Source organism: Odontesthes bonariensis, chromosome 23 (assembly GCF_027942865.1).
Source record: "Odontesthes bonariensis isolate fOdoBon6 chromosome 23, fOdoBon6.hap1, whole genome shotgun sequence".
Taxonomy (NCBI): Eukaryota; Metazoa; Chordata; class Actinopteri; order Atheriniformes; family Atherinopsidae; genus Odontesthes; species Odontesthes bonariensis.
The window spans coordinates 26325433-26349716 of NC_134528.1; the positions used below are offsets into that span (position 1 = coordinate 26325433).

General features: G+C 41.4%; 1 protein-coding gene across 1 annotated transcript in view; it reads right to left on the reverse strand.

Annotated features, from left to right (window-relative positions):
- The window catches only part of ca10a (carbonic anhydrase Xa), a 491723-nt gene that overhangs the window by 13223 nt on the left and 454216 nt on the right, over positions 1-24284 (reverse strand). Inside the window, exons 6-8 of the mRNA XM_075457281.1 lie at positions 20441-20513; positions 1551-1705; positions 1081-1255 (exon numbers count right to left, since the gene is read on the reverse strand). Of these exons, the coding sequence (XP_075313396.1) occupies positions 1081-1255; positions 1551-1705; positions 20441-20513 (403 nt within the window). The remainder of the gene's footprint in view (positions 1-1080; positions 1256-1550; positions 1706-20440; positions 20514-24284) is intronic.

Genomic DNA, 24284 nt, shown 5'->3' on the forward strand with positions numbered 1-24284 from the left:
CCTGGGTTATTTCAGGAGTCAGAGTTTTGCGACTACCTCAGTTCATTTAAAAGTTTTGAAATGTGTTTTTATGCACTTTTTGAAGTGGCTGTGTTTTACAAAAATACAAAGAGGGCAAATGATGAATAAAAATAACATGTTATTTCAGACATCCCAAGTCTCCCGGAAGGTCCGGGAGTCTCCCTGATATTGATAGTTAATCACGGATGCCCGCGAGTCGGATAAAATATCCCGGATTTTAGACTATTCGAGGGAGTTTTTTTTTTTTTTTTTTTCAATGCGAGTGAGAGCGTGCAGGCAATAAAATAACTCGTGCAACTTGCGCGTTTCGACTGCGCAGGCACGAGAGAGAGAGTGGTGTGGGGAGAGGTTGCTTGTGAAACCTGTCTGTCCAAAGCGACGCTCTGTTCAACGAGCGTCCAGGGCGACTGCTTGTCAGAGGGGGAAGGGGGGGGGGTGTGGAGAGGAGACTGAGTCATCTCCCTGAAATGAGTTTTTGGAACTTGGGATGTCTGTTATTTCATTATATTTGTGTTGGTTTGAAATTTGTCATTACCTCCTCCTTACTGACTGCTGAAAATGTCCGGCCCAGCTTAAGGTCTCGATTTTAAAATCTGGCCCAACTGAATTTGTAATTGAATAGCCCTGCTATACAGCCTTGTGTGAAGATGATCAGGACAGAAACAGATAGTTACATATTGATCATGTTATGTTGGCTGTTTTCAAACAGCCTTTGAAGGCCTAAAGCTGTGCATAAGCTAATATTTTGACAGAAAATCTTAACAATCACAAAATACTTTCACTTTATTTAAAGGAAATACTCAAAAAGTCTGCTCTGTAAACTGGTAGCTTTACTATGTGAGTTAGCACCATGTCCCAGAAGCTAGTGAAAAGGGTTCTAGTCTGGAAGCAATGTCATGGCTTTAGTTCTATATATCAAAAATATGATATGTTGCCTGATGAAAATAGATGTGTCTGCATGGTATGATTCAGTATATTCATCATGACTAATCTATGCATGTCGAAGTTTGAATTGGTGAGGTAACATGGTAGCACAGACGGTTAAGCAGAAGATTGTACCCCGGTATTGGAGCTTCTGAGCCCTGTTGTTAGGGCAGTCCTTGCCCTGCATGCTGAAGTTGATGTTGGTACGAATGCAGCGGTTGTTCAGTGGCTGGACTGGGCGAACATTGTCGCTCATGCTCAGGAAGATCTGAGATGGCTGGTTCTGGCTCAGCAGCCGCAAGGAGTGCATCTATTGCAAGAGTTGAGAAAAGGGACAGAGAGAGTGAGAGGGCCACAGCGGGAAGAAGGCAGGGGCAGAATGGAAATGTGAGCTATGCTTTCTGCTCCACAGACTTATTTTCCAGAGATAAACAGGCACAGGATTAAACAAAAGAAAAAAAATTGAGTGAAAGCTTCTGTGGTGAGCTGACATGTTTCACAGGGAAAAAAAAAATATTGATAGAGAGCATCCTTGTCTGAGACAGATTAACCCAAGTGGGTTCTGCAAGCCATGTCTCAGGCGTAGGTTGATGGCTGAAGATTACCTGCATGCGTGTGAGGTACACTGGCTTGTTCATCAGGATCCACGTGGCCGTCTCAAAGCATGGAGGGATAGTCATCGATCCATCATATGTGATAAAACTACTTGTTTCAGGGTAAATCTCCTCGATGTTCAATCCAGTTAGAAGGTATGCATCATCTGCAGAAAGAATAGGACATGACAAAGAAATTGAGACTTTTAAGGTATTGTTGTGATAGAAAAGTTGTAAGTTAGTATGCCATTTTTTTTAATCATTGAACAAAAGTGACTTTTTTTGTAATACAAATGATATTTTAAGATTATTGACAGATATTTGGTTGTATAACTGTAGTTTAAAGTATTTCCTTTAATAAAGGCAAAGGTCCTTAATTTATTATCATTATTATTATTATTATTATTATGTGTGCATATAATAATTTTATACCAACACACAATACTAACCAAAGGTTTGGACACACCTGCTCATCAAAAATGAATGTGTCACTGTGTCCAAACCTTTGACTGGTACTGTATATTGGGGTCCAAAGGACTGAGAACAAAAGGAAAATGTGTTATATTTTAATATAAACCTTCAAATGCAATAAAAAAAAACCTAATAGTGGATTTAGATAAAACATAACAGAAACAATATTTTTGACAATGTCTTCTTCTTCTTTTTTCGGCCTCTCCCTTTATCAGGGGTCGCCACAGTAAATCGATCTTGCATCATCTGTCATTTCTTTGGGGTTTTGCCATGTTTTAGTTTCGGCTTAAGTTCTTAGTTTTCTCATGTTTTAGGTTCAGGTCTTGTCTTTAGTTTTTTTCCATGTCATGCCACCTTCTCCTGCCCTGCCATCAGCCTCACGTCCCTCACCTGTGTTTTCCCCATCAGCTGCACTCTATCATTAATCACCCTCCACAGTATTTAGTCCCCAGGTCTTTTCATGTTCATTGTCAGATTCTTCCCCGTCATCTATGGTCCATGGCACAGTAAGCCACGTATTTATCCATGTCAAGTCAAGTCTTTTGTTTTTTTGTCACAGTCTTGTTTTGTTCTTACAGTCTCATCTAGTTTTTTTATATCCGGCTCAGCCGCGTTTTCTGTTAAAACCTTTTGAGAAAATAAATCGAGTATTGTGTTCCAAGAATCTGCATCCGCATCCTTATCTCTCCACCCACCCTTGCTGACATCATTGAATTGGCACGTGTTTTACGCTGGATGCCCTTCCTGATGCAACCCTCATCATTTATCCGGACTTGGGACCGGCACTAGAAATACACTGGCTCGTGCTCCCCAGTGGCTGGGCGCTAGTATTTTTGACATACATAAATCAGCATTCTGATCACAGGTGGTTTTGATCTACTCACATGATTCTTATTGAAGTTAATCAAATTGCAAGTATGCAGGTTTACTCAGGTTTTCTCAAGTAGCATTGGAATAATGGTCAAGATGGCATCATGTAATTTCTATCGTAGACACTTCACAGGTGGTTTCCATCACTGAAAAAATCTGTCCATAGAGAAACAAAGGGCTCATATTTGTTGTAGTTTCCACTACTTCAGGATTATTCAAGACAAATTCTCTGCTTGGATGATGCACACTTCCACAGACTGTGACTCAATATGTGAAAACAACACCAGTTTCACTTTCACGGTCGGAAATAATGCAGAATTGTTAAATATTTATGGGTCATCAACATCGTCGTGTGGACAGGGCATAGTTGGTCTGATCCCATTATAACATGTTCTCTGCTTTGACTCTTATCACACTCAGTCTAGTCACCAAAAGCTAAGCATTATAATGTTTGGAAGTAGACTGAATACATCCTCCTTCTCACTACTCATCGCACATTCAGCTCATCTTTAAAAACTAATTTTCTCACCTCTTTCACATAACATACAGCTCTATGAATGACAGACTGTTGGTGTTGCAGCACAAAACCTCTTTTATCTAGACTGTTTTCACTGTCAGAACACTAATTGGACAGACTGTGACTCTCTCCATCTCCCTCTTCATACTTCAGTAGATCGCTCCCAAGAGCTTGTCATCCTCAGGGCCTCTACTGACAAATTGACTGCCTACAGTGATAAGGTTACTGTAGTGGACCACTGAGGCTTTTGTGCGAATTGAGCTGCATCACTATCAAACACCAACTACCTCTTTTTGTAACTGTATGCAACAAAGGAAAATTTGTTTATCAAAAGAATAATGAGCATGATAGGCCTCATTTAAAATCTGTGACCCTCACCACATCTCATCAGTACAAAAAAGAGCTGAAGCGCAGTCATAAATCTTTGATTGTGTGGTTGAATATTTCCCTCGATGGTGTGAATACATCTTAGTGTTTGAATGTCTGCACATGTGTGCTTTTTAAAAAGGCATTAGGCTGGCAGCATTATTGGCTGTAAGAAGCCTAAGGACCCACGAGCATGAGTGGGTGGTGTATGACTGTGTGTGCATGTGTTGCTTGAGTCATTTATATGAGCTGGTGTATCTGACAGAGTTTTGACATTTGTCGGAATTCGTGCCCCTCTCCAGCTTATTCAGCTGGACCAGAAGAAATCCTCCTACACACACAACACAAAACACCAGCGGGCAACCTACAGCTCCACCCGTCCTCTGAGACTCCTCCCATCTAGAAGGGGTCAGTGTGGTTAAAAGTGAATAAATGTGTATTAAAACCAGTTGTGGAGGGGGCGTGGCGCATCAGCTGCTGGAGAGAGGTGTAGCATGCTCCAGTGTGGAAACCTTTGGAAGATAAAAGCATTCCTGTGGGGGATGTTTTTCTGGGTAAGGACCAGATGTGGAAAGTCTACACAAAGGAGAGGGACAGAAATCGCCTAATTTACAACGACCTTCGGCCCTTTGAAAGCTTTTAGGAGTGGAATTAGCAACAGACCTTTGCCATAAAAGTTGAATAAACTGAATAAACAAAGAACCCTTTTTGGAGAAATGGGAGACTAACCCATTCCCTATCTTATCTGGACCAATACATCGAAGTTGACATTCTACCCTCATTCCCCCCTGATAAGTGAACCAGATGCCTAAATGAGACTGAAATGACTGTTACCTAGATTCACTTTCAGCTGAATCTTAAAACTGTATTAAATGTGTTTGATAACTTTGTACAAGTTCTTTCATTTTCCCAGCGAAGTTACAAGATGCATATAGAGACAATTTGCACAATTCTGGCTTAAAGTGTGTCGAAGAAATGATCTTGTTGAAAAGTGACCAACCCGCCTATGAAACCACATTGCCCCCTAGTGGTCTGTAGTGTTGAATAGTTAAATCCACATTGAGTCAGTAAACTGGACAAATTATATGCGGTAATGCAACTTAAACGATGTCCCTTCCGTATCTTTTTTGTACTCCATTGTTAACACAGAAAATTAACATTGTGTGGTTCGCTATTCATTTGTCACAACTTTAAAGATATTCATCTGAATTTTGAGACTGATGATCATCGTCTATGTCATGTTATGTGTTATTTGATGTCCTTATATCATAAGTATGTTATATCTTTAATCTGCATATCTTAACAAGTTGTGGTGTTTTCAAAATCATCGAGACAAATGTTCTATGAGACGGAAGTAATGGAGAAATAAGAGTTTCGTTGTTTTATCCAGGAATCTCTATATAAACGCTGAACAGATCACCTCACACAGACACCCAGGCAGACGTCACCACAGTTTCAGGCATATCATTGGCTGAAAGAGTAGTGTAAGCCTACGTCATGCATCCGCGAGTCAAACCACGGAACCCGCGATCCAAAATCAGAGAGTTTCAGAGTATCAGAGAGTAGAGAGAGTTCCCAGTTCCAGTGCAGTTCTTGTCTTATCTCATGGGAATCTCCCCTTTGAAACAGGGAGAGAGCAGAAAGACAATAGAATGATGCAGAGAGGATGAGTGATGCAGAAGAAGACAGGATGGAGGAAGGAGATGGAAAAGACTCATAGGAAGAAGAAAAATCCGAACAAAGATGGAGACAGAATGAAGTAGTTGTAGCAGTCACAGTGCCGTGTGGATTAAGAGTTTTTCAAACTTTGACAAAACCAACATTCCTGTGGGGGATGTTTACGTATGTGGATAAAAAACAGATCTCCATTTTCTTTCCACAAAGGAAAAAGAGACAGAAACTGCCTAATTTACAACAACCTTCGGCCCTTTGAAAGTTTTTCGTGGAGTGGAACTCCAACAGACGCTTGCCATAAAATTGGGATAAACTAAAATGAACAAAGGATCTTTCTGTTGGAAAAGTGGGACACCGTACTATCTTATCTTCACCATAAATCGAAGTTGACACTTTAACACCCTTTCCCACCAGAGAACCGACCAGATGGCTACACACGAACTGAGAAGACTGTACTAATACTTACTTTTAGTCGAATCTTAAAACTGTATTAACTGTGTTTGATAACCTTATACAAGTTCTTTCAGGTTTCCAGCTAGATCACAAGACGCATCTAGAGACAATTTGTACGATTCTGGCTTAAATATCGACTGAGAAATAATCTTGTTGGGAAAAGACAAACTCGCCGATGGAACAACATTGCCCCCTAGTGGTCTATATTGTTGAATAGCTGAACACAAGGACTCAGTAAAATGGACAAGATATATGCAACAATTTAACTTTTAACGATGTCCCTTCAGTATCTATTTGGTATTTGTTTGGTATCCCCATTGTTAACACAGAAAATTAACATTGTGTGGTTCGCTATCCATATGTCACGACTTTATAGATACTCATCTGAATTTTGAGACTAATCGTCTGTATCATGTTGTGTTATTTGATGTCTTTATATTGCAAGTCTATGTTATATCTTTAACCTGCATATCTTAACAAGATGTGGTGTTTTCAGAATCACCGAGACAAATGTTCTATGAGACAGAGTAATGGAGAAATAAGAGTTTCTTTGTCTCATCCAGAAATCCCCATATAAATGCTGATCGCCTTACACAGACACCCAGGCAGACGTTCACCACAGTTCAGGCATATCATTGGCTGAAAGAGTAGTGTAAGCTTACGTCATGCCCCGCCTCCGAGAGTCAAACCACGGAACCCGCGAATCCAGACTCAGAGAAGAAAGAAGAAAGAAGGAAGAGAAGAGAGAGAAGAAGGAGATTTGAGCAGACAAAGAGCAGAGCAGAGAACAGGACGCAGATCACAGTTGCTCAGAGAGATTTGGAGATGACTTGAGAAGAAAAGAAGAGCTCACCAGAGTTTGGGAGTTTCCCATAATCTCAGGAGAGAGCGGAAAGACGAGAGGATGAGCGATGCAGAGGACGACCGGAGGAAGCCCTCCAGAACCCAGTGAGACCCCGGAGACGAGAAAGAAAGACCCGAACAAAGATAAGAACAGAATGAAGTTTTCCTTCCAAGAAAGCCAACTCAAGCAACCTTTTATTAATCTTCTGTGAACTTAAAGCGATACAATGTAACTTCTCAAAAAGCCCATTATGGAGCTCCCCCTACAGGCTTGGAGGTAATGTACGGTTACACTGTCGTAAATACAACACCCTTTCACTTTCACTTTTCACGTTTGTTGACGAACCGGCGAGGAGTTAGAAGGTGCAAGCTATGTCGACCAAGAAGGTAAGAGTGATCAAATGTACCTGGGAGCGTGAGAGGGGTCTATTTGTTTTTGCGGTAGGTGTGCCAGAAAGCAAGTCAAAGTACTTCCGCTCAGCTCCCGGGCCGCCACCGGGCCGCTCCAGCAAAGTTACATAGCGCAGTTTTTCCAACTCAGACCCCCGAAGGGCATAGGAGACAGGCCAATCGTAATATTAAAACTCATTCTAGCCACACAAATTTTTTCAAGCTGTTATTTTAAGGTAGAAATGTTACATAGTATTGCTTTAAGTTCACTTCATCACAGAAGCAACAGACCAACTCTGACGCTCGGACGAGTTTAATCATGCACAGTGAAGTCTTTGGCACCAGCGTTCCCGTTTCCCGGTGAAGATAAGCAACCATCCAGGCAGCTGCTGAGAAGTCCGCTAGAGTCAGCCACCACAACAAGGAAGGTCCAGAGAGCGGAACCGAGAGAAATCCCCTCGGACCCCGCGTGGCCCCCACTTGCCTTGTTCCGAGCTGACTCCACAGAACTTCAGTACCGTAAGACCGACCCGTTTTCCACCTTAAAGTGGGTTTGATGGATGTCTCGAGGCTTTCACAGAATGATAAATTAATCCAAAATGTCAGTATTTAGCGTCAAATAGTCAGCCAACCCAAACTATTTGAATACATCCAGTATCTCTCCATTCCCCGTATTTTATTTTCCATTCACTAAGTGTTTTATATAATCACCCATATTCAATGCATCTACTGTTTGTTTAAGGTTCATGTCCTCGGTCATATCATTTTAATAAATAGTTCATACATCTATATATATATGTTATAATCACAGATTGTGTCGTATGCTTTCTTTACGTAATGTCTGTCCAACCAGACGAGAACTTTCACGAAAGTAGCGAGATATGAGACTGATTATTAATTGATTATTAAATTGATTATAAATTTAACATACCAGGATCGTAAGATTTTAACAGTTTTCCTCCCCGACTGTAACTTAAAAAGAGTTAAAACAAAGGAAGGTGGTGCCCTAAATTCGAGGTTTAAGGTTTATTTGAGACAGTGAGAACGTCTTATAAATCCTTATATTTGATGCATATATAAATGCCCAATAACGCTACATAGTCTAAAGATACACGCTTTCTGTGTTTTTGTTCGCCCATCGTCACCCATGTCCTTTTTACGTCACACGTTTTAAACCTCTGCTGCTACAAGCCATCAGTTTTCCTACCAAGAAAGCCAGCTCCAAGCAACCTTTTGTTAACCTTCTGTGAACGTAAGTTCACTTCATCAGAGTAATCAGCAACCGACCAACTCTGACATTCGGACGATTTTATCATCCTGCACAGTGAGGTCCTCGATACCAGCCCGTTCCCGTTTCCCGGTGAAAAGAAGCGACCAGGCAACTGCTGAGAAGTCCGATGAAGTCATCCACAACTAAGGAAGGCCCTGAGAGTGGAACTGAGAGAAGAACTGAGAGAAATCCCCTCGGACCCTGCGTGGCTACCACCTGCTGTGTTCCGAGCTGACTAAAAAGAACTTCAGTAAAGTAAGGTCGACCCGTTTTTCATCTTACCTCACACAGAGATGGGTTAGATGGGTGTCTCGAGATTTTCACTATTAGAATGATAAATGAACCCAAGATGTCAGTCTTTATTTGAATACATCCAGTATCTCTCCATTCCCCGTATTTTATTTTCCATTCACTAAGTGTTTTATATAATCATCCATATTCAATGCATCTCCTGTTTGTTTTAAGGTTCATGTCTTTGGTCATATCGTTTTAATAAATAGTTCATATATCTATATATATGTATAATCACAGGTTGTGTCGTATGCTTTCTTTACGTAATGTCTGTCCAACCAAACAAGAATTCATGAAAGTAGCGAGATATGAGACTGATTAGTAATTCAAACATTAATTTGACATGCCAGGATCTTAAGATTTTGGGTTTTTCCTTCATTCGAAGGTGGTGCCCTACATTCGAGGTTTAAGGTTTATTGAGACATTGAGAACGTCTGATAAATCCTTATATATGACCAAATATCGCTACAGAGGTGTGGAAAGAGCTCAGGGAAGCAGCATCAGGTGAGTGATTAGTACACCAGCAACCAATTGTCTAATCACTCTTCCCTTTTAAAAACAGCAGCGAGCTGGACCTGGAGAGGGGAGGAAGGAGACACCAGAAAGCACATGTGGAGTCGGACGCACAGGCCCTGGGAAGAAGGCTGGGAAGACTCCACATGCCAAAAAGAATTGTGAAAAATAAAACATTTAACCAGACAAGAAAGGCTCGCCGTTTCCGTTCGCTAAAAACGAACCCGCAGTGGCTCAAAACCGCCACACCAATCTCTTCAGTGATATCTATTCAAAGGTTTAGTTCTTTGTGCCATTAAGGAGAACTGGATACTGCGATTAAATGTAGTGTCAAGTCACTTCTATGATGGATGTTCCCGCTGAAATATGCCTGCCCTGTTTCAGCAGATTTTTTTTCCACACTTAGCATATGTAATAGCATCCCTCTCCAGCTTCATGTCCAAAGATTTCACTGGCTGATTATTTTTCTACACACACAGATGAATAGATTGAAATCAAGAAACCACTTGGCCTTTCTTTGACTTTCAATGTTACCAGACTGAATCTATAAAATTATAAGAGAGTTTGTTGTAAAGGTAGCTTAAAGTATTAGTTACTGATGTCAGAGGTATAGAAAAAAAGACAATGGGGTTCCCAAAACAAAAAAAAATTCAAAGATAAATATTAAAGGCACACTGGTGGGATAAGATGCAAAAGGCATAACAAGGATTGGAGCTAAGCACTGTAAACTTTCTATAGATCTTAATCACAGCATGAAAAGCACATATATAATGCACTACACTTATGAAAGCTCATTTGGGTGTTCCAGTAAACCTTGACAGTGAACAAACACACACAACATCCAGACTGTGCCCAAGGTTGAATGCAGCCATCATTTAGCATTTAGCATGTGATGACATGCCAAAATGTCTGCTGTAAAAAGAATTCAAACTGTGAATCATCATGTTACACTGAGAAGTCTTAATGTCAGAAAACAATGATTATTTGGGTTTCCTTAGTCACAAACTGTATTCAATCTGCCTATCTTCTAAATGAAATCATGTTTGCCGTCACTTAGAGTTCTCAACGGGTCGGGTCGGGCCGAAAAACCCGACGGGACCCGCGGGTTCGGGCCGGGTTCAGGTCGAAAATATAAGCAGATGACTCGGGTCGGGTTGGTCCTCGGGCTTAATCTTTTCCGCCCAGTGAAAAAAATAAATAAAAAATGTGTTAATCATCGCTGCTGTTTACCGTGAATCATGTTGAATTTCCCCTTGGGGATCAATAAAGTATCTATCTATCTATCTATCTATCTATCGTAATGAAAGTCTGCATGGAGCGGGGACAGACATGACACCGCTGCGTGCACGCCTTTAGCGGAGAAGAAGATGGAGTTGGTGAAGAGCAAACTTGCTGCAGGTGAATTCACCGTCGCTACAGGAGTGGGAAAATCAGTAGTCTAGAAAGTGTTTGGAGTGGTGCTGGATTCTGATGGAAATTCTACAGGTTATGTGCAATGCTCAAAATCCAAGGTGCTGTTAAAATATGACAGCAAAAAAACAGGGAGTGCCGTAACGACCCACAGCCCGTCAGTCTCCATAGGATAACTTGGGAAAACTCGACCCCCGGCGTCGGGCCGCGGGCCGGGTTCGGGTAGATAATTCATATTGATGTGTCAGGTTACATCGGGCTCGGGCTTTGAAAGCAACGGGCTGGGTCGGGTCGGGTTGTAATTTTCAGGCCCGCTGAGAACTCTACCGTCACTGCCTCCCCTGGTCTCTACACAGCACATACAGTATAATTAGGAAAACAACTGCCATATTAGTTCAAATAATTTGGACAATAACAAAAGAAAAAACACACGTCATGCCACGTCATTGCAGTTTGTCAGCAGTGTTTTGAAGAAAAACACCATTTAATTTTAAAACATATAGAATATTTGGAAGCTTAGTAAAGGTGTATGTTGGCTCCCAATAATAATGATAAAATAAAATAAATAACTTAATATAATATAATAAAATCTGGTAGGATATTCATTTCACCAATGCAAGACATGCTAAACCTGTGTAGCTGCTTTCAGATCTGCTATCAGACTTTATCAGACTTTTCTGCCACTGTTAGATGTCTCAATTAGAATAATGTTGAAAACAAGCTGAAGAAAACATTTTGCAACAGAGATTGTCTTTACAATTTTAGTTATCTAAAGTAAGTCTAATTTAAAAGAATTTCCTTGAAGGTGATAGAGAATGGTTGAATGGGGCATTAATCCATGTTCTGTGATGTGATATGTAGCCCAAAAAAAATTGGTTGGGTCTGTAATGGCTCAGAACCTCCCTAAAAGGCTCTCTGAAACTGCTGGGTTTAGAATGCGTCGTTTGCCCTTATTGGCGTCGTTTCAGAGCTTATCTGGCAACCTCATTATGAAATGCAGGTAGGTGTTGGCGCTATTCGGTTGCCGTTGCTTGATTGGCTGCCCTTGCTCTCACTGAAAACAGAGTTATAGAGTAATACACTGAATGAAAAGAAAGCTCATTCCCTTTAGATATAATAATAAAAAATAAAGAATAAAAATATATGAATATAAAATGTACAAGTGTGTACAACAATACACAGAATCCAATATAAAAAGCAACAACAGTGCAGCTTTATTAGTGCAATTTTAATGATGGTAAAGTGACTGGGGCAGGTTATGAGGTGATTATGAAGTGTTCATAAGTCCAACTGCAAGGGGGAAAAAACTGTTTTTGTGACAGGAGGTTCTGGTCCGAATGGACCGAAGCCTCCTGCCCGAGGGGAGTGGTGCAAATAGAGAAGGGTCAGCTGTGATCCGACCTGCTCGCCCCATAGTCCTGGAGACGTGCAGGTCATGGATAGATGGGAGGCTGCAGCCGATCACCTTCTCAGCGGAGCGCACAGCGCACAGCTCGCTGCAGTCTGTGTCTGTCCCTGTCGGAACTGACCCTGTACTGAGCAAAATTCCGACTGAAGCCTGCTCGGAATCGTGCAAGGTTTGTGAAACTGTACTCCGTGAAATGCGCAGAGCAAAGGAAAAGTCGGCGGTTGTATGTACTGGGGATGCTGTTAAAAATAAATAAAAGCCATTGATCGCAAACATTGCTTTCCGGGGGAAGAATATGTAACGATCGTAGTCCGCTTTCACAGCCTTGGAAGGCACACCAGTTCCTGTTTCTTGCCGAAGGGGCGTGAAACGGGGTGGCTGTGGATTTGGGTGTGGGGGGGTCGATTGCTGAAAAAGTGACATCACTTTTTCACAAAAACGGATTGGCACTTTTTCTGGGGGATATTCAAAAAAGGGGAGTACTTGAAACAGAGGTTCTGACACTTGCTGGCACTTCGTGTGTACTCCCCACAGCCGGGAGACTCAGAACTAACACCAAAAACGTGAAAAGATGATTTTGATTCTCTATCCCCTTTAAATGCAATGCCTGGTTATGTATCAAAATGTGTGAGCAAACTTGAAAAGAGACATATTTGATGGGGAGTAAAAGAACCTTAGAGTGACAGACACAAAGCGTCCCTGTTACCATAGTAACTCCCTCTTATTTTTGCCTGCCTGTGCACTGTGAGATGAGAGGAAGACACTGCGCTGCTGCCGGAGGACTCTGAGCAGCATGACTGGAATAAATTGCAACAAAATAGATTTGTGGATATATCTCACTTTTCCTGATTGGTCTGCAGTGGTTGTTGTGCTGTGCTACTCTGTCTTGGCTTTTCATGTGATGTGAGCATCTTTTTTTTTCATGGATATGTGGCATGAGTGCCAGAGAAAAGTGTCAGTTACACGAGTCTGATTGCTAAAGAGTTGACAGCTCTATTAGAAATAAATCAAAACTCTCTTGTCCAAGCATGTAAAGCCCATTTGTCTTGGATTCAGTCTCTGTGTTGTAGCATCGTTTCTCGTATGAAACCATCAACTGTATTTTGAAAAAAAACAAAAAAAAATCTGTCCTGAAATCAGCACGACCTGTTTTCAAAATGAAACGGCTTGAAATATTAAAATAACACTACAGAATTTGGTAAATATTTTGCTCTTTGGATCCCCATACAGTTGTTAAATGTTACAACTGTCATAACAAAAATCTCCATGTGAGTCAAGCAACCATAACGCAGTGCAGGGCTGGAAACCAAAATTGTGGACTGCGGTACCTTAGCCCCCAGAAGCTCAAAGGCACTTTCAGGTCTGAAAATGTGCAAAACAAGTTAGTGTTACTCAAAATGAGTCAAAAGCACATAGTTTTAAAGTTCACACATTTCTCTTGTGCTGCTTTAAGCTGTAGAAAGTGTTTTTCAGTCAAGTCATCTTACAATCGTGAGCTTAATTAGCTATTTAGCACCCACATTTTTTACCAACAGTGGTCATTTTAACAAACTAATTCTGGCTAGAGGTTACAAGCAGCTTTTGTCCACCTCTGGTTAAAATTATGAACCATTTGATGAAATATATAGTGTGTTGTACAACGGTTTGTTGTGGAGATATTCTGACTAGATATTCACAATATTGTCAGCATATTAACCGATAAAATAACAGGCGCTGTTTTTATGATGAACCCCTGAGGGCGGCAACACCCATTCTGACATCCCGCTATTCCGACATCCCACTATTCCGACATCCCGCTATTCCGACATCCCGCCATTCCAACATGCAAATTAAAGCCTCTCCCCCTCTCTCTCTGCCTGTTATTCTTTAATGCTTGTGATGCTTGAATGATATTACATTGATACTTAATGATAATTTAAGGGTCAAATATACAGTCAGAGGGGAGGATCAGGTGGATGTGGGCTTATTTCGGATTTTAAAAATAAAAATGAAAGATGATGGCACTCAGGATCCATCCATAAGGGCTCTGTTGTTACTATTCATTATAAATCTTGTGTGTGCGCGTAACAGCTGTCATGTAGGTGTGTCGGATACCGTCAGATCCTGACAATGTCATAAGTCCCTGGAAATTTTCAAAACGCATTCCAAAATCAAATTAATGATATTCACATAGTTTATTACACAAAAAGAAGCAGCAAACACTGTTAACTTATTGATTTAAAACTAATAAAATAATAAACTAATAAAAATAATAATAATAATGATAATACGTTTTGGGTAGCCTAATATATGAAATTGGTTTTATTTGCAGCACCGTACGGTGGCCGACACATGCAAACGCGCTGCAAACGCGCTGCAAACGGCGAAACAAATCCAACAGTAAAACGCTGCAAGAGAAAAATGCGGCAATCACAAAAACGACTGGAGCACACGCGCTGCAAACCCCAAAACACATGCAAGAGAGAAACGGTGCAAACTTCAAAACACATGCAAGACAGAAACGCTGCAAACATCAAAACACATGCAAGAGAAAAACGCGCTGCAAACTTCAAAACACAACGGAAGTTCGCCAGGCCACTAGGGTGTCTCGACCTACCATATTAATGAAAGAGAAGAAAGTCAAAAGGTACGTTGTCATTTATGTCTTTTTTAAACACTTGGCCGTAATCTTTTACCTTATTATAGCGACATAACTCCGCTGCTCTTCTATAATAAAGTAAAATTTTATGGCCAAGCGTTTAAAAAAGACATAAATGACAATGTACCTTTTGACTTTCTTCTCTTTCATTAATATGGTAGATCTCCCATAGTCGATCCCCTATCCCACAGATCGAGACCCCCTAGTGGCCTGGCGAACTTCCGTTGTGTTTTGAAGTTTGCAGCGCATTTTTTTCTTGCATATGTTTTGGAGTTTGCGGCGCGCTTCTCTCTTACATGTGTTTTGAAGTTTGCAGCGTTTCTCTCTTGCATGTGTTTTGAAGTTTGCAGCGTTTCTCTCTTGCATGTGTTTTGGGGTTTGCAGCGCGTGTGCTCCGGTCGTTTTTGTGATTGCCGCATTTTTCTCTTGCAGCGTTTTACTGTTGGATTTGTTTCGCCGTTTGCAGAGCGTTTGCACGTGTCGACCACCGTAGCACCGGGACGTCCGACACAGGTGAGCTGTCATTGATGTCTATTGCAATAATTATTGTTGGATATGATACCAGCGTGCTAAAGACGAATGGGTTCTGTGGAGAGCTCCGCTCCAGCTGGCTACAGTGACTTTTTACTTAATCGAACATGTTTCAGACTATCCCAATTTACATTAATACCTGTATTTTGATTATTAAAATTAGAATTTTGATAATAATTTATTTTAGTTGGTTTGCGAGGTTGTGGAGTTCCTCTAATAAAAAAAAAAAGGGCTTTAATAGGCTATTAAAGGAATTTTCGGAACGGTAGAATAATAAAAAAAACATAGGAGGAAAAAAGTGTCGGAATAACGGGACGTTTGATAGAAAATTAAGTGTCACCATTCCGACAATTTGAGGCCCACGTCGGACTGTTGGGATGTTGGAATGGCGGCATGTAACCAACCCCTGAGGATCATCCCTGTAGCGTGGTGTTATTACGTCACATGTGCCTACCTGATCCATGACCAGAAGAGAGTTAGAACTCAAAATATCAGCGGTGTTGAAGCTTTTTAAAGTGTTGTAACTTGGGATGTCCTGATCCGATCACGTGATCGGAAATCGGGGCCGATCACGTGGTTTCTGACTGGATTGGAATCGGACGTTTCATCCCGATCAGGGATCGGATGAAACGTATTCTAAATATAGAATATTTACTTAAATATAGAATAAATGTGTATTTATTCTCATGATTTTTTATTTTTTATCATAACTATAATATTTCAAAACAAATGGTAAAAAATAACAGCTTAGTATTTACTGTTATGTGGTGGTACAGAGTCAGATCATCTCAACCATAGACATAATATACGTAGACGCCTTATAGACTGACGCTGCCTATTGGAGCTGATGTATCAGCGCGGCCGCCATCTTGGATGGGTCTCCAATGCCTCCATTGCATTTATTTCGACTGAGGAAGGTGTATATCCCCAACTACAATAATCATAACCCCCCGAATTTTTATGTCTATGGTCTCAACTCCACACAGAAACAACGCATGCGGCATGATGTCACTTTGCTGCGTGCCGTAAAGCGAAGCTGGGGGCGCAAATGTCCGTGGTGTGGAGGTATTTTATAGTGGTTGACAAAAACGTTGCAGTTGCAAACTGTGAGATATGCAAACATGTGATTTCAAGAGGTGGCAAGGACATTGCTAACATCCTTGATGAGAACAGGAACAGGCTCAAACCTGACAAGGTAGAGATGTTGTTTTTCATCAAGAAAAACGTACATTTCCTTCTGTGAAGCCAGAGGAGGAGAGTAAGAATTAGGAGTGCAGTTAAATGGACTGTACTTGTATAGCGCTTTTCTAGTCTAGCAGACCACTCAAACCGCTTGATTTCCTTAAAGCATATTACTGGCCTTACTTTATAACACTGTGGCACTTTTATTTGCTTATTTGTTTACATGCCTGCCAGGTATTTCAAGTTGAGCTGCTGTTTGTTTTTATATTAGACATTGTTGCACTAAACTACAATGTGAAGAATTTGTTTATTACTTGATTACTTTTGTTGTTCAAGTTACCTCACAGAAGTGCTCTGTTTATAAGTGTTAATTGATAAAATAGGTGAATAAAATAAAAAATCAGGGACATCTTGAATCTGTTTCTTCTGCGTTTTTTAATGTACTGTAGAAGTATCGGGACTCGGTATCGGCAGATACTCAAAATGAAATGACTCGGACTCGGGGGCAAAAAAACCTGATCGGGACATCCCTTGTTGTTACTGGATAGCAAAATTGCTATTTGCAATGACTGCTGAGCATCGGTGATGCAAGGAGGAGCTTTGAACACTGTAAATTTAATTAACCATCTCAAGAACCATCATCCCTACCGCTATAATGTGTATGGAAGGAAAAAAGGAAAAAAACGAGAAAGAGGTCACCGGTGGTGGAACAAAACGTCACCAGGAGTCTCTTCTCCAAGCCTTGGATAAAGCCAGGAAATACAGCCGCGACCACCCGAGGGCAAAGGCATTACTCAAAAACTCTGGAGTGTATTACTCCAGCCGTTTTCATTTGTTGAAGACATTGGATTCCGTAGAATTTTGGACTATGTTGAGCCCCGCTACACTGTCCCCAGTCCCCAGAGATATTTTTCTGATGTAGCCTTACCCGAGTTGCAAGTGGTAATTTTCAATACTTGGGTGAGTTTTACCACAGATATTTGGACATCAAGTGTCAGCCCTCTTAGCAGGCTACTACAGCTACTGCAAAAACTTTGAACTTAAAAAGGCTGTCCTTCATGCTCGAGAGTGCAGAGGATCCCACACTGCAGCTATGATGGCAACTGCTTTTGAAGGTATGCTTGAAAAGTGGAAAATCCCAAAGAAGAATGTGCATGTTGTGGTGAAAGACAACGCACGTAGCACGACTACGGCGATGATGGAGTTGGGTACGTCAAGTTTGCCCTGCATGGCAAACAGCTTGTAGCTTGCAGTGAATGAAAGTGTGTGGAGGGGGCGTGGTGCATCAGCTGCAGGAGAGAGGTGTGGAAAGAGCTCAGGGAGGCAGCATCAGGTGAGTGATTAGTACACCAGCAACCAATTATCTAATCACTCTTCCCTTTTAAAAACAGTAGCGAGCTGGACCTGAGGTGGAGAGGAAGGAGAAGACACAGGAAAAGCACATGTGGAGTCGGACGCACCAACCCCGAAAGAAGGCTGGGAAGACTCCACATGACAAGTAGTGTGTTAATAAAAGCATTTTGCACCAAACACCGAAGGCTCGCCGTGTCCATTTGCTGGAAACGAACCTGCAGTGGCTCTGAAACGCCACAGTGTGCTACATCAGCGCAGCATCGCGGATGTTGTGGCCATGGCAAAGAAAATAGTCAGGCACTTCAAGCATTCACAACTTGCCTGCAGTCACTTGAAGATGTACAGAATGGGATGCCTGTTAAAAGGCTACAACAAGGTTTTTCCACCAGGTGGAATTTAACTTTTTATATGATGCCTGGTGGAGCACAAGTCGGCTTTGGGCACATATGCTGCTGATTTTGACCTCCCAGTGACTCAGACAACAAATCAGTGGGGAATTCTTAAAAATATGATCACCCTGCTTGCGCCCTTCGAGCAACTGACCAGAGAGATCAGTTCTGCACAGGCCTCTGACCTTCAGAGATCATGCCAGCGGTGGTGACACCGATTCGTTTGCTTAGCAGGAGAAGTCAGTCAGACAGTGGTGTGCAAACAGCCAAAAGTATTCTACTGGAAGCTGTCCATGCTCGCTTTGAAATTGTGCAAAGCAGAACTCTTTATGCCATTGCAACCATGCACGATTCAAAGATCGTTATTTCAGAATCAGAATCAGAAAAGATTTTATTGCCAAGTAATTTTTACATCACGAGGAATTTTGACAGAGAAATGAAGGGTGGAGCACACAAACTTGCTACTGAACACCCTCAATGTAATGGCTAGCAGCATCAAAGATAGTGATGAGCACGGAGATGCCAGCACGGGAGACCTACCACCAAAGAACAAGGCCCGAACCAGAACAATGTACGACGAAATCATCGAAGAAAATGTTTTCCCTAAACATGCCTCCACAAGCGAGACAACATCACAGGTGAGTAATAATAATAATAAACTCTGTGTAGCACTTTTCATTTAATGCAACTTAAAGTCCTATACATATGGTTGTTACTGAATATAATTTACCAACTCTATAGACAGTGCATGCAACTATTGCTCGACATTAAAAAAATATCAAAAATAAAAATGTTATAAATTAAAACTGGGCTAAGGCAGAAAAAGAAAATTGTGCTGTCTGCTGTTAGTGCTTACAAAAGGATTCCATATATGCTGCTTTCTTGTTTTTTTTACATAAAAAGCTACACATATACCTGGGTGAACCCACCATTCCCATAGCTGCCAGTCCTTTGGAGTACTGGAAATCCAACCAGGCCCGCTTCTCAGCTCTTGCTCGTGTCGCATGCAACTACCTCAGTGCGCCGAGCGCTAGTTTTGACAGTTAATGGGTGTTCAGTGCTGTCGCCCATGTCATAAAGTAAAAGAGAAACAGCATTGCTTGCGGAAAGGCAGAGAGGCTCATTTTTGTCTAAAAAAACCTGCCTCTCACACTGGACTTGCAGACTAGACCTACATATGTCAGTCTTTCAGCCTTGTTCAATGGACTTAAAGGGCAGACTGTGTTGAAACTGAGGACTGAAACTGTTGCTAATATGCAGCGAATGTTGTTTGGCACTTTTTTCCTTTTTGCACATCACCTACTCTGTTACACAATGTTTGTAGTGAATAGAATAGTGCAGTGAAGACTGAGCCCAAATAGGAGGGCTATGTTCTGACAAAGCACTGAAGCTGAAAATATTTTTGCACTTTTGATTTTCTTTGCTCAGATCAGATTTAATAGAGATTTGAGTTGATCATTTTAAGACTGTACCCACATATTGGACTTTTATTTTCAGTTAATTGTGAATTTAAGCAACTGTTTGTTCAGCACATCTGGCTATTAATTGAGGTACATTTACTGTTAAAGAGTTCACTGTTGTTTACTTTGTGTTGAATCGCTGTACAGTTGTATAATGCACTTTCACATGTTCTTTGTGAAGAGAGGTTATGTACTTTTTCAATTGTGAAAATGATCAACTTTGCACTGTTCGTTGTGATTGTCTCAGGGAGAACATTATCCAAGACAAATATCTTACTTGCTTTGTATCAAAACAATTGTCATGAATAAATTTGACATAGGGCTGCATGGTGGTGTGATGGTTAGTACCGTCGCCTCACAGCGAGAGGGTTCCAGGTTCAACCCCCGGCTGGGGCCTTTCTGTGTGGAGTTTGCATGTTCTCCCCATGTATGGGTGGATTTTTTCCAGGTACTCTGGCTTCCTCCCACCGTCCAAAAAACATTCATGTTAGGTTAATTGGTGTCTCTAAATTGTCCCTAGGTGTGAGTGTGTGTCTGGTTGTTTGTCTCTGTGTGGCCCTGTGATGGACGGGCGACCTGTCCAGGGTGTTCCCTGCCTCTCGCCTGGTGACTGCTTGGATAGGCTCCAGTCCCCCCGCGACCTGACCGACGGATTAAGCGGGTATAGAAAATGGATGGATGGATAAATTTGACAAGTCATACATTACGCAAGTTGAAGTATTTTTCTTATTTTACACAAGAAATCATTTAAAAAAAATATCGGTATTGGTTATCGGCCAAACGAGTCATTTCGGCCAAAGTATCAGCATATCGTCCAAAGATCCAATATCGTTAATCCCTAGTTTTGACAATTAGATAACTACACCCACTTACTTTTATATGTTATTCTCGTGATGGTGTCTCTGTTCAACATTCGATTCAGGAAGGAGTTTGATGTCTCAGCAATCTGGATTAAAGAGACAGGGAGAGAGAAGAGAAAACGAAAAGGGTGAGGTTAAACTGTCACATAATGAATTGAGAGCCGAGCTAAAATTAAACTCAATTTAATCTACCTAGAATTTAATCTACTCAGGACAGCACTCGTAAAGATAATGCCAATGTGTTTTTTAATCTATTATCTTTAATGCCTGTGAAATGTTGAAACACACTACTGTATTTTTTCCAGTCAATAGTTCCTCCACCATCTTCTGCTGTTGTGTTGCCTTCTGGAAAACAAAGGCTCCCACTGTTTTAAAGAAACGATGAAAAACATCTCAAAGACACACACTGCTTCGAACCCATTACACAATCTATCTTTGTAAATAGTAAATGCATAGTGTTTCTGTCCTGACATGACTCTATAATGGAGAAAACAAGTTTAATTTTATCAGAGACGAATGTGGCAGGATCACCACAGTGGCACGGCTGCATGTTTATGGCTTCTTTTCTTTTAAAATCCACATTTTATCTATTTCCAACTGACAGATACAATACCATTTATACAATCTGGGAGTACAAGTTAAGACATTTCTCTTCTGTATTTCATTGAAAGTGATAATATTAGTTAAGCAATTTGAATGACAAGCTGGATCACTGAAAGCAAACCATGAGTTTTAGAATATCTTTGTAGTTTAGTCACACAACAGCAGCAATTGCGCTGCATAGACTCTTTATGACCTGACAACGTACCAAAGACTTTCTTGTTATGTCAGGAATTGGCCTACTTAGTCCTCAAAGAGGAAAGTCCAAGACAGTCAGCACTTCTTGGTCTTTTTCTATCACTCACTGTAAAATGCTGATGTTTCTTAGCCCATCCAAAGAAGTTGTTTCTTCTTCCAAGCTGTGGTTTAGAGACATTAGTTGTCCGCTGAGAGCAGACACACTTCTTTCTTATAATATAAATTTTGAATTTAATTGTGATTTACTGAATAATGCTTTAAGAATTGTTTGCGTTCTTTTGTCTGTGTGAATGTGTGTCTTTGTATCGTGAGCATCGTTGTCCATTGTTGGGCCTGGGTTTGGAGCTTGTTGTATTGTGGCCTGCTTGTCCTGTACCCTCCCGAGGGGTGGGGTTGCTCCCCTCCTCCTCCCCTGCTGCTGAACTCGCTGGAGGGTGTATTTGGATTCCCAGGGCGACTTTGCCTTGGATGCCAGAGTGGGTGCTGGCTCGCTGGGGTTAGCTGTCTGGGGTGGCCCGGTCCTCTCGGGCAGGTTAGCCTCTGCCAGGTGGAGGTGTGGTCCTTGGGCATGCTGGGCTCTTGATCCTGCATTCGGCTCATGTTCTGGCCGTTGCCCCTGGTTCCCGGGCCCCTTCTCTCCGAGGCTTTGGGGGCCCTACCCGGGGCCTTTCTCTGCTGTCCGCTGGTCTGGAGTATGGCTTTCCTGTGATAGACAGCATGGTTTCTCTCTTCTTTGCCTCATTGGAGTTACTGCTGGCCCGGGTCTGGGGGCCTTTCCTGTCTGCTCCTAATCTCTGGTCGAGGTGTGGTTGTGGTACCCAGGCTCCGCCCTCGCAGTGACGCAACACCTTCGGCTCTGCTACACTTACTCAGGCAAACTGCTCATTCAGGTGGATTCGAGTTCCCGAAAAAATGGGAACTCCACCCACTTTGTCGGGAAGCAATCAACTTTGAGCAGCGCCAACGGCCCAGGGTAGAGGCGTGTTCAAGGTAGTGACGTGGTTGAACTGCCACTCAACCCATGGATTGTACACGGAAGCGCTTCATTCAATATCAACATGGAGCAGCGTCAAGCTTTTGACACTGCTGTAGATGCTGTAATGAAAGTGTTCGACGGGAGATTCTCGTTAAAAATCGAGCAAAGAACAGCCCTTGAATCATTTCTTGACAGGAAAGACGTTTTCGCCTTGCTCCCTACTGGCTTTGGTAAGAGTTTAATCTACCAGTTAGCCCCGCTGGTAGCTAAATCATACGTCAGAGGAAAGAGTGGTGTGATTGGCTTAAGCTTAGGCACAGCCTTTTCTGGCCACAACCAGTAGCAACCCGAGGGAGGCGGGTTGACCAGGCCATTTCGAATCGTATTCGTTATGGTCTTGGTCAGACCAGAATCTCGAAGAGATTTGAAAGTCTATGTTAATCAGGCTATGGTTGTGGCCCCCTTCCCCTGTTACTATACACAATTAATGTAAAACCTTTGGCATTCAATTAACATACACAGACATGCACAAGCACTCAAATTCACTCACATGCTCACTCCACTATTACAGTGTGACTGTAATAATAATCAGAAACTACAGTGACTTTCCTTCTCATATACTTGCTGCTGGTGATGTTGTTGCTGGTTGTTTGTTGTGCGTTTCTCTCCATTGCTTCTGACGTTCCCGTCATTGCTGCAGTTTGCTTTCTTTTCTCTCCATGTAGCAGTTGGTTACCTGCTTTTTTTCAAGCTCTCACCTTTGCTCTCTCCTCACTCCATCTCTTTCTCTAATGTCTCCTTTCAAGTATCATTAAAAAAAAAATACAATGGTGCTGCAAACTATAATGAGAACACTGGCACTGTGGGCTTTGGCTTGGAGACGAGTCTTGTCATGAGAGGACAAATAGATTTGCATAAAAAAGACTTTTGAACCACAATGTCACCAGAAATAATATTTTGGCAAATCTCTTGATTACCAGTCTACCAGAGGCATAAAAGATTAATATTACTCAAGGAATCAGGACCTGCCTGACCGATGAGCACTCAGCCTTAAAATTACAAAATGAACTTTTCAGGTGGCACAGTGAAACAATTTCTCCACAGGGATTTCTGCTTCTCAGTGTTATATGCATGAGATTGATAATTATAAAATCTGGTATGACAGTCAATGAGACAGTCATCTCATTTTTAATGTTACAAAGAGATTATATTTTACCCCAGAAAATAGAAAGTGCATTACCTGGTTACGATCAGTGATAATGCTATTAAACAGTTGTGCAACATTTATTATCTAGGCATTCAGCTAGCCTGTATTTGGAGTGCACATGTCGACAGTGTGAGTGATAAATTAGCTCAGAGGCTGCAGTTCCTACACGGACTCGAATTGTTTGATGTGAGCATTGACATCATGTGGATATTTTATACTGCTCGGCCAGAACGCATGATTAGATGTCACTTGGCAGTTTGGTGCCAAACTATTATTGCTCAGTAAAAACTCAAAACTGAGAACGCAATAAAAATCCCTATGAAGGTGATGGGTAAATGGGCTATCCTTCTCTGTGAACCATTTGTGAATGTACTGTGCTTGGACTAACTCATAAGATCCTTGATGATCTCTCACATCTTGCTCTCTGAATTTGACCATTTACGAGTTACAGAGCCTCAGTGTAAAACCAACTTCCTCAGGCTTTTATTTATTGCCACTTCCATCACACTACTAAGAACCCAAACACGCCAATTTGGCCAGCAACTCACTTTGAATATCCTTGCACTTTGTTTGACACTCTTGCATTTTGGATTTACTATTTTAGTGCAGTTCTTATTCTCTAAAATTGTTTTATCTTCTTAACGTTTTATCTTAAAATATTTTAGGGTAGAGATACAGTGTTTGCTTCACTTTGATATCCTGCATTATCCTCCTGTGGCCTATATAATTAATAATATTGATTTCATATTGAGATTTTTCCTTTTCTACCGTATCTAATCAAACCAAAAATCCTTCACAGTTTTGGGTTTTCTCAAATCTTTGAATTTCTTGTATCGTTTTCTTTGGTCAAACAAACTCTTACTTTTACTTTTAAAA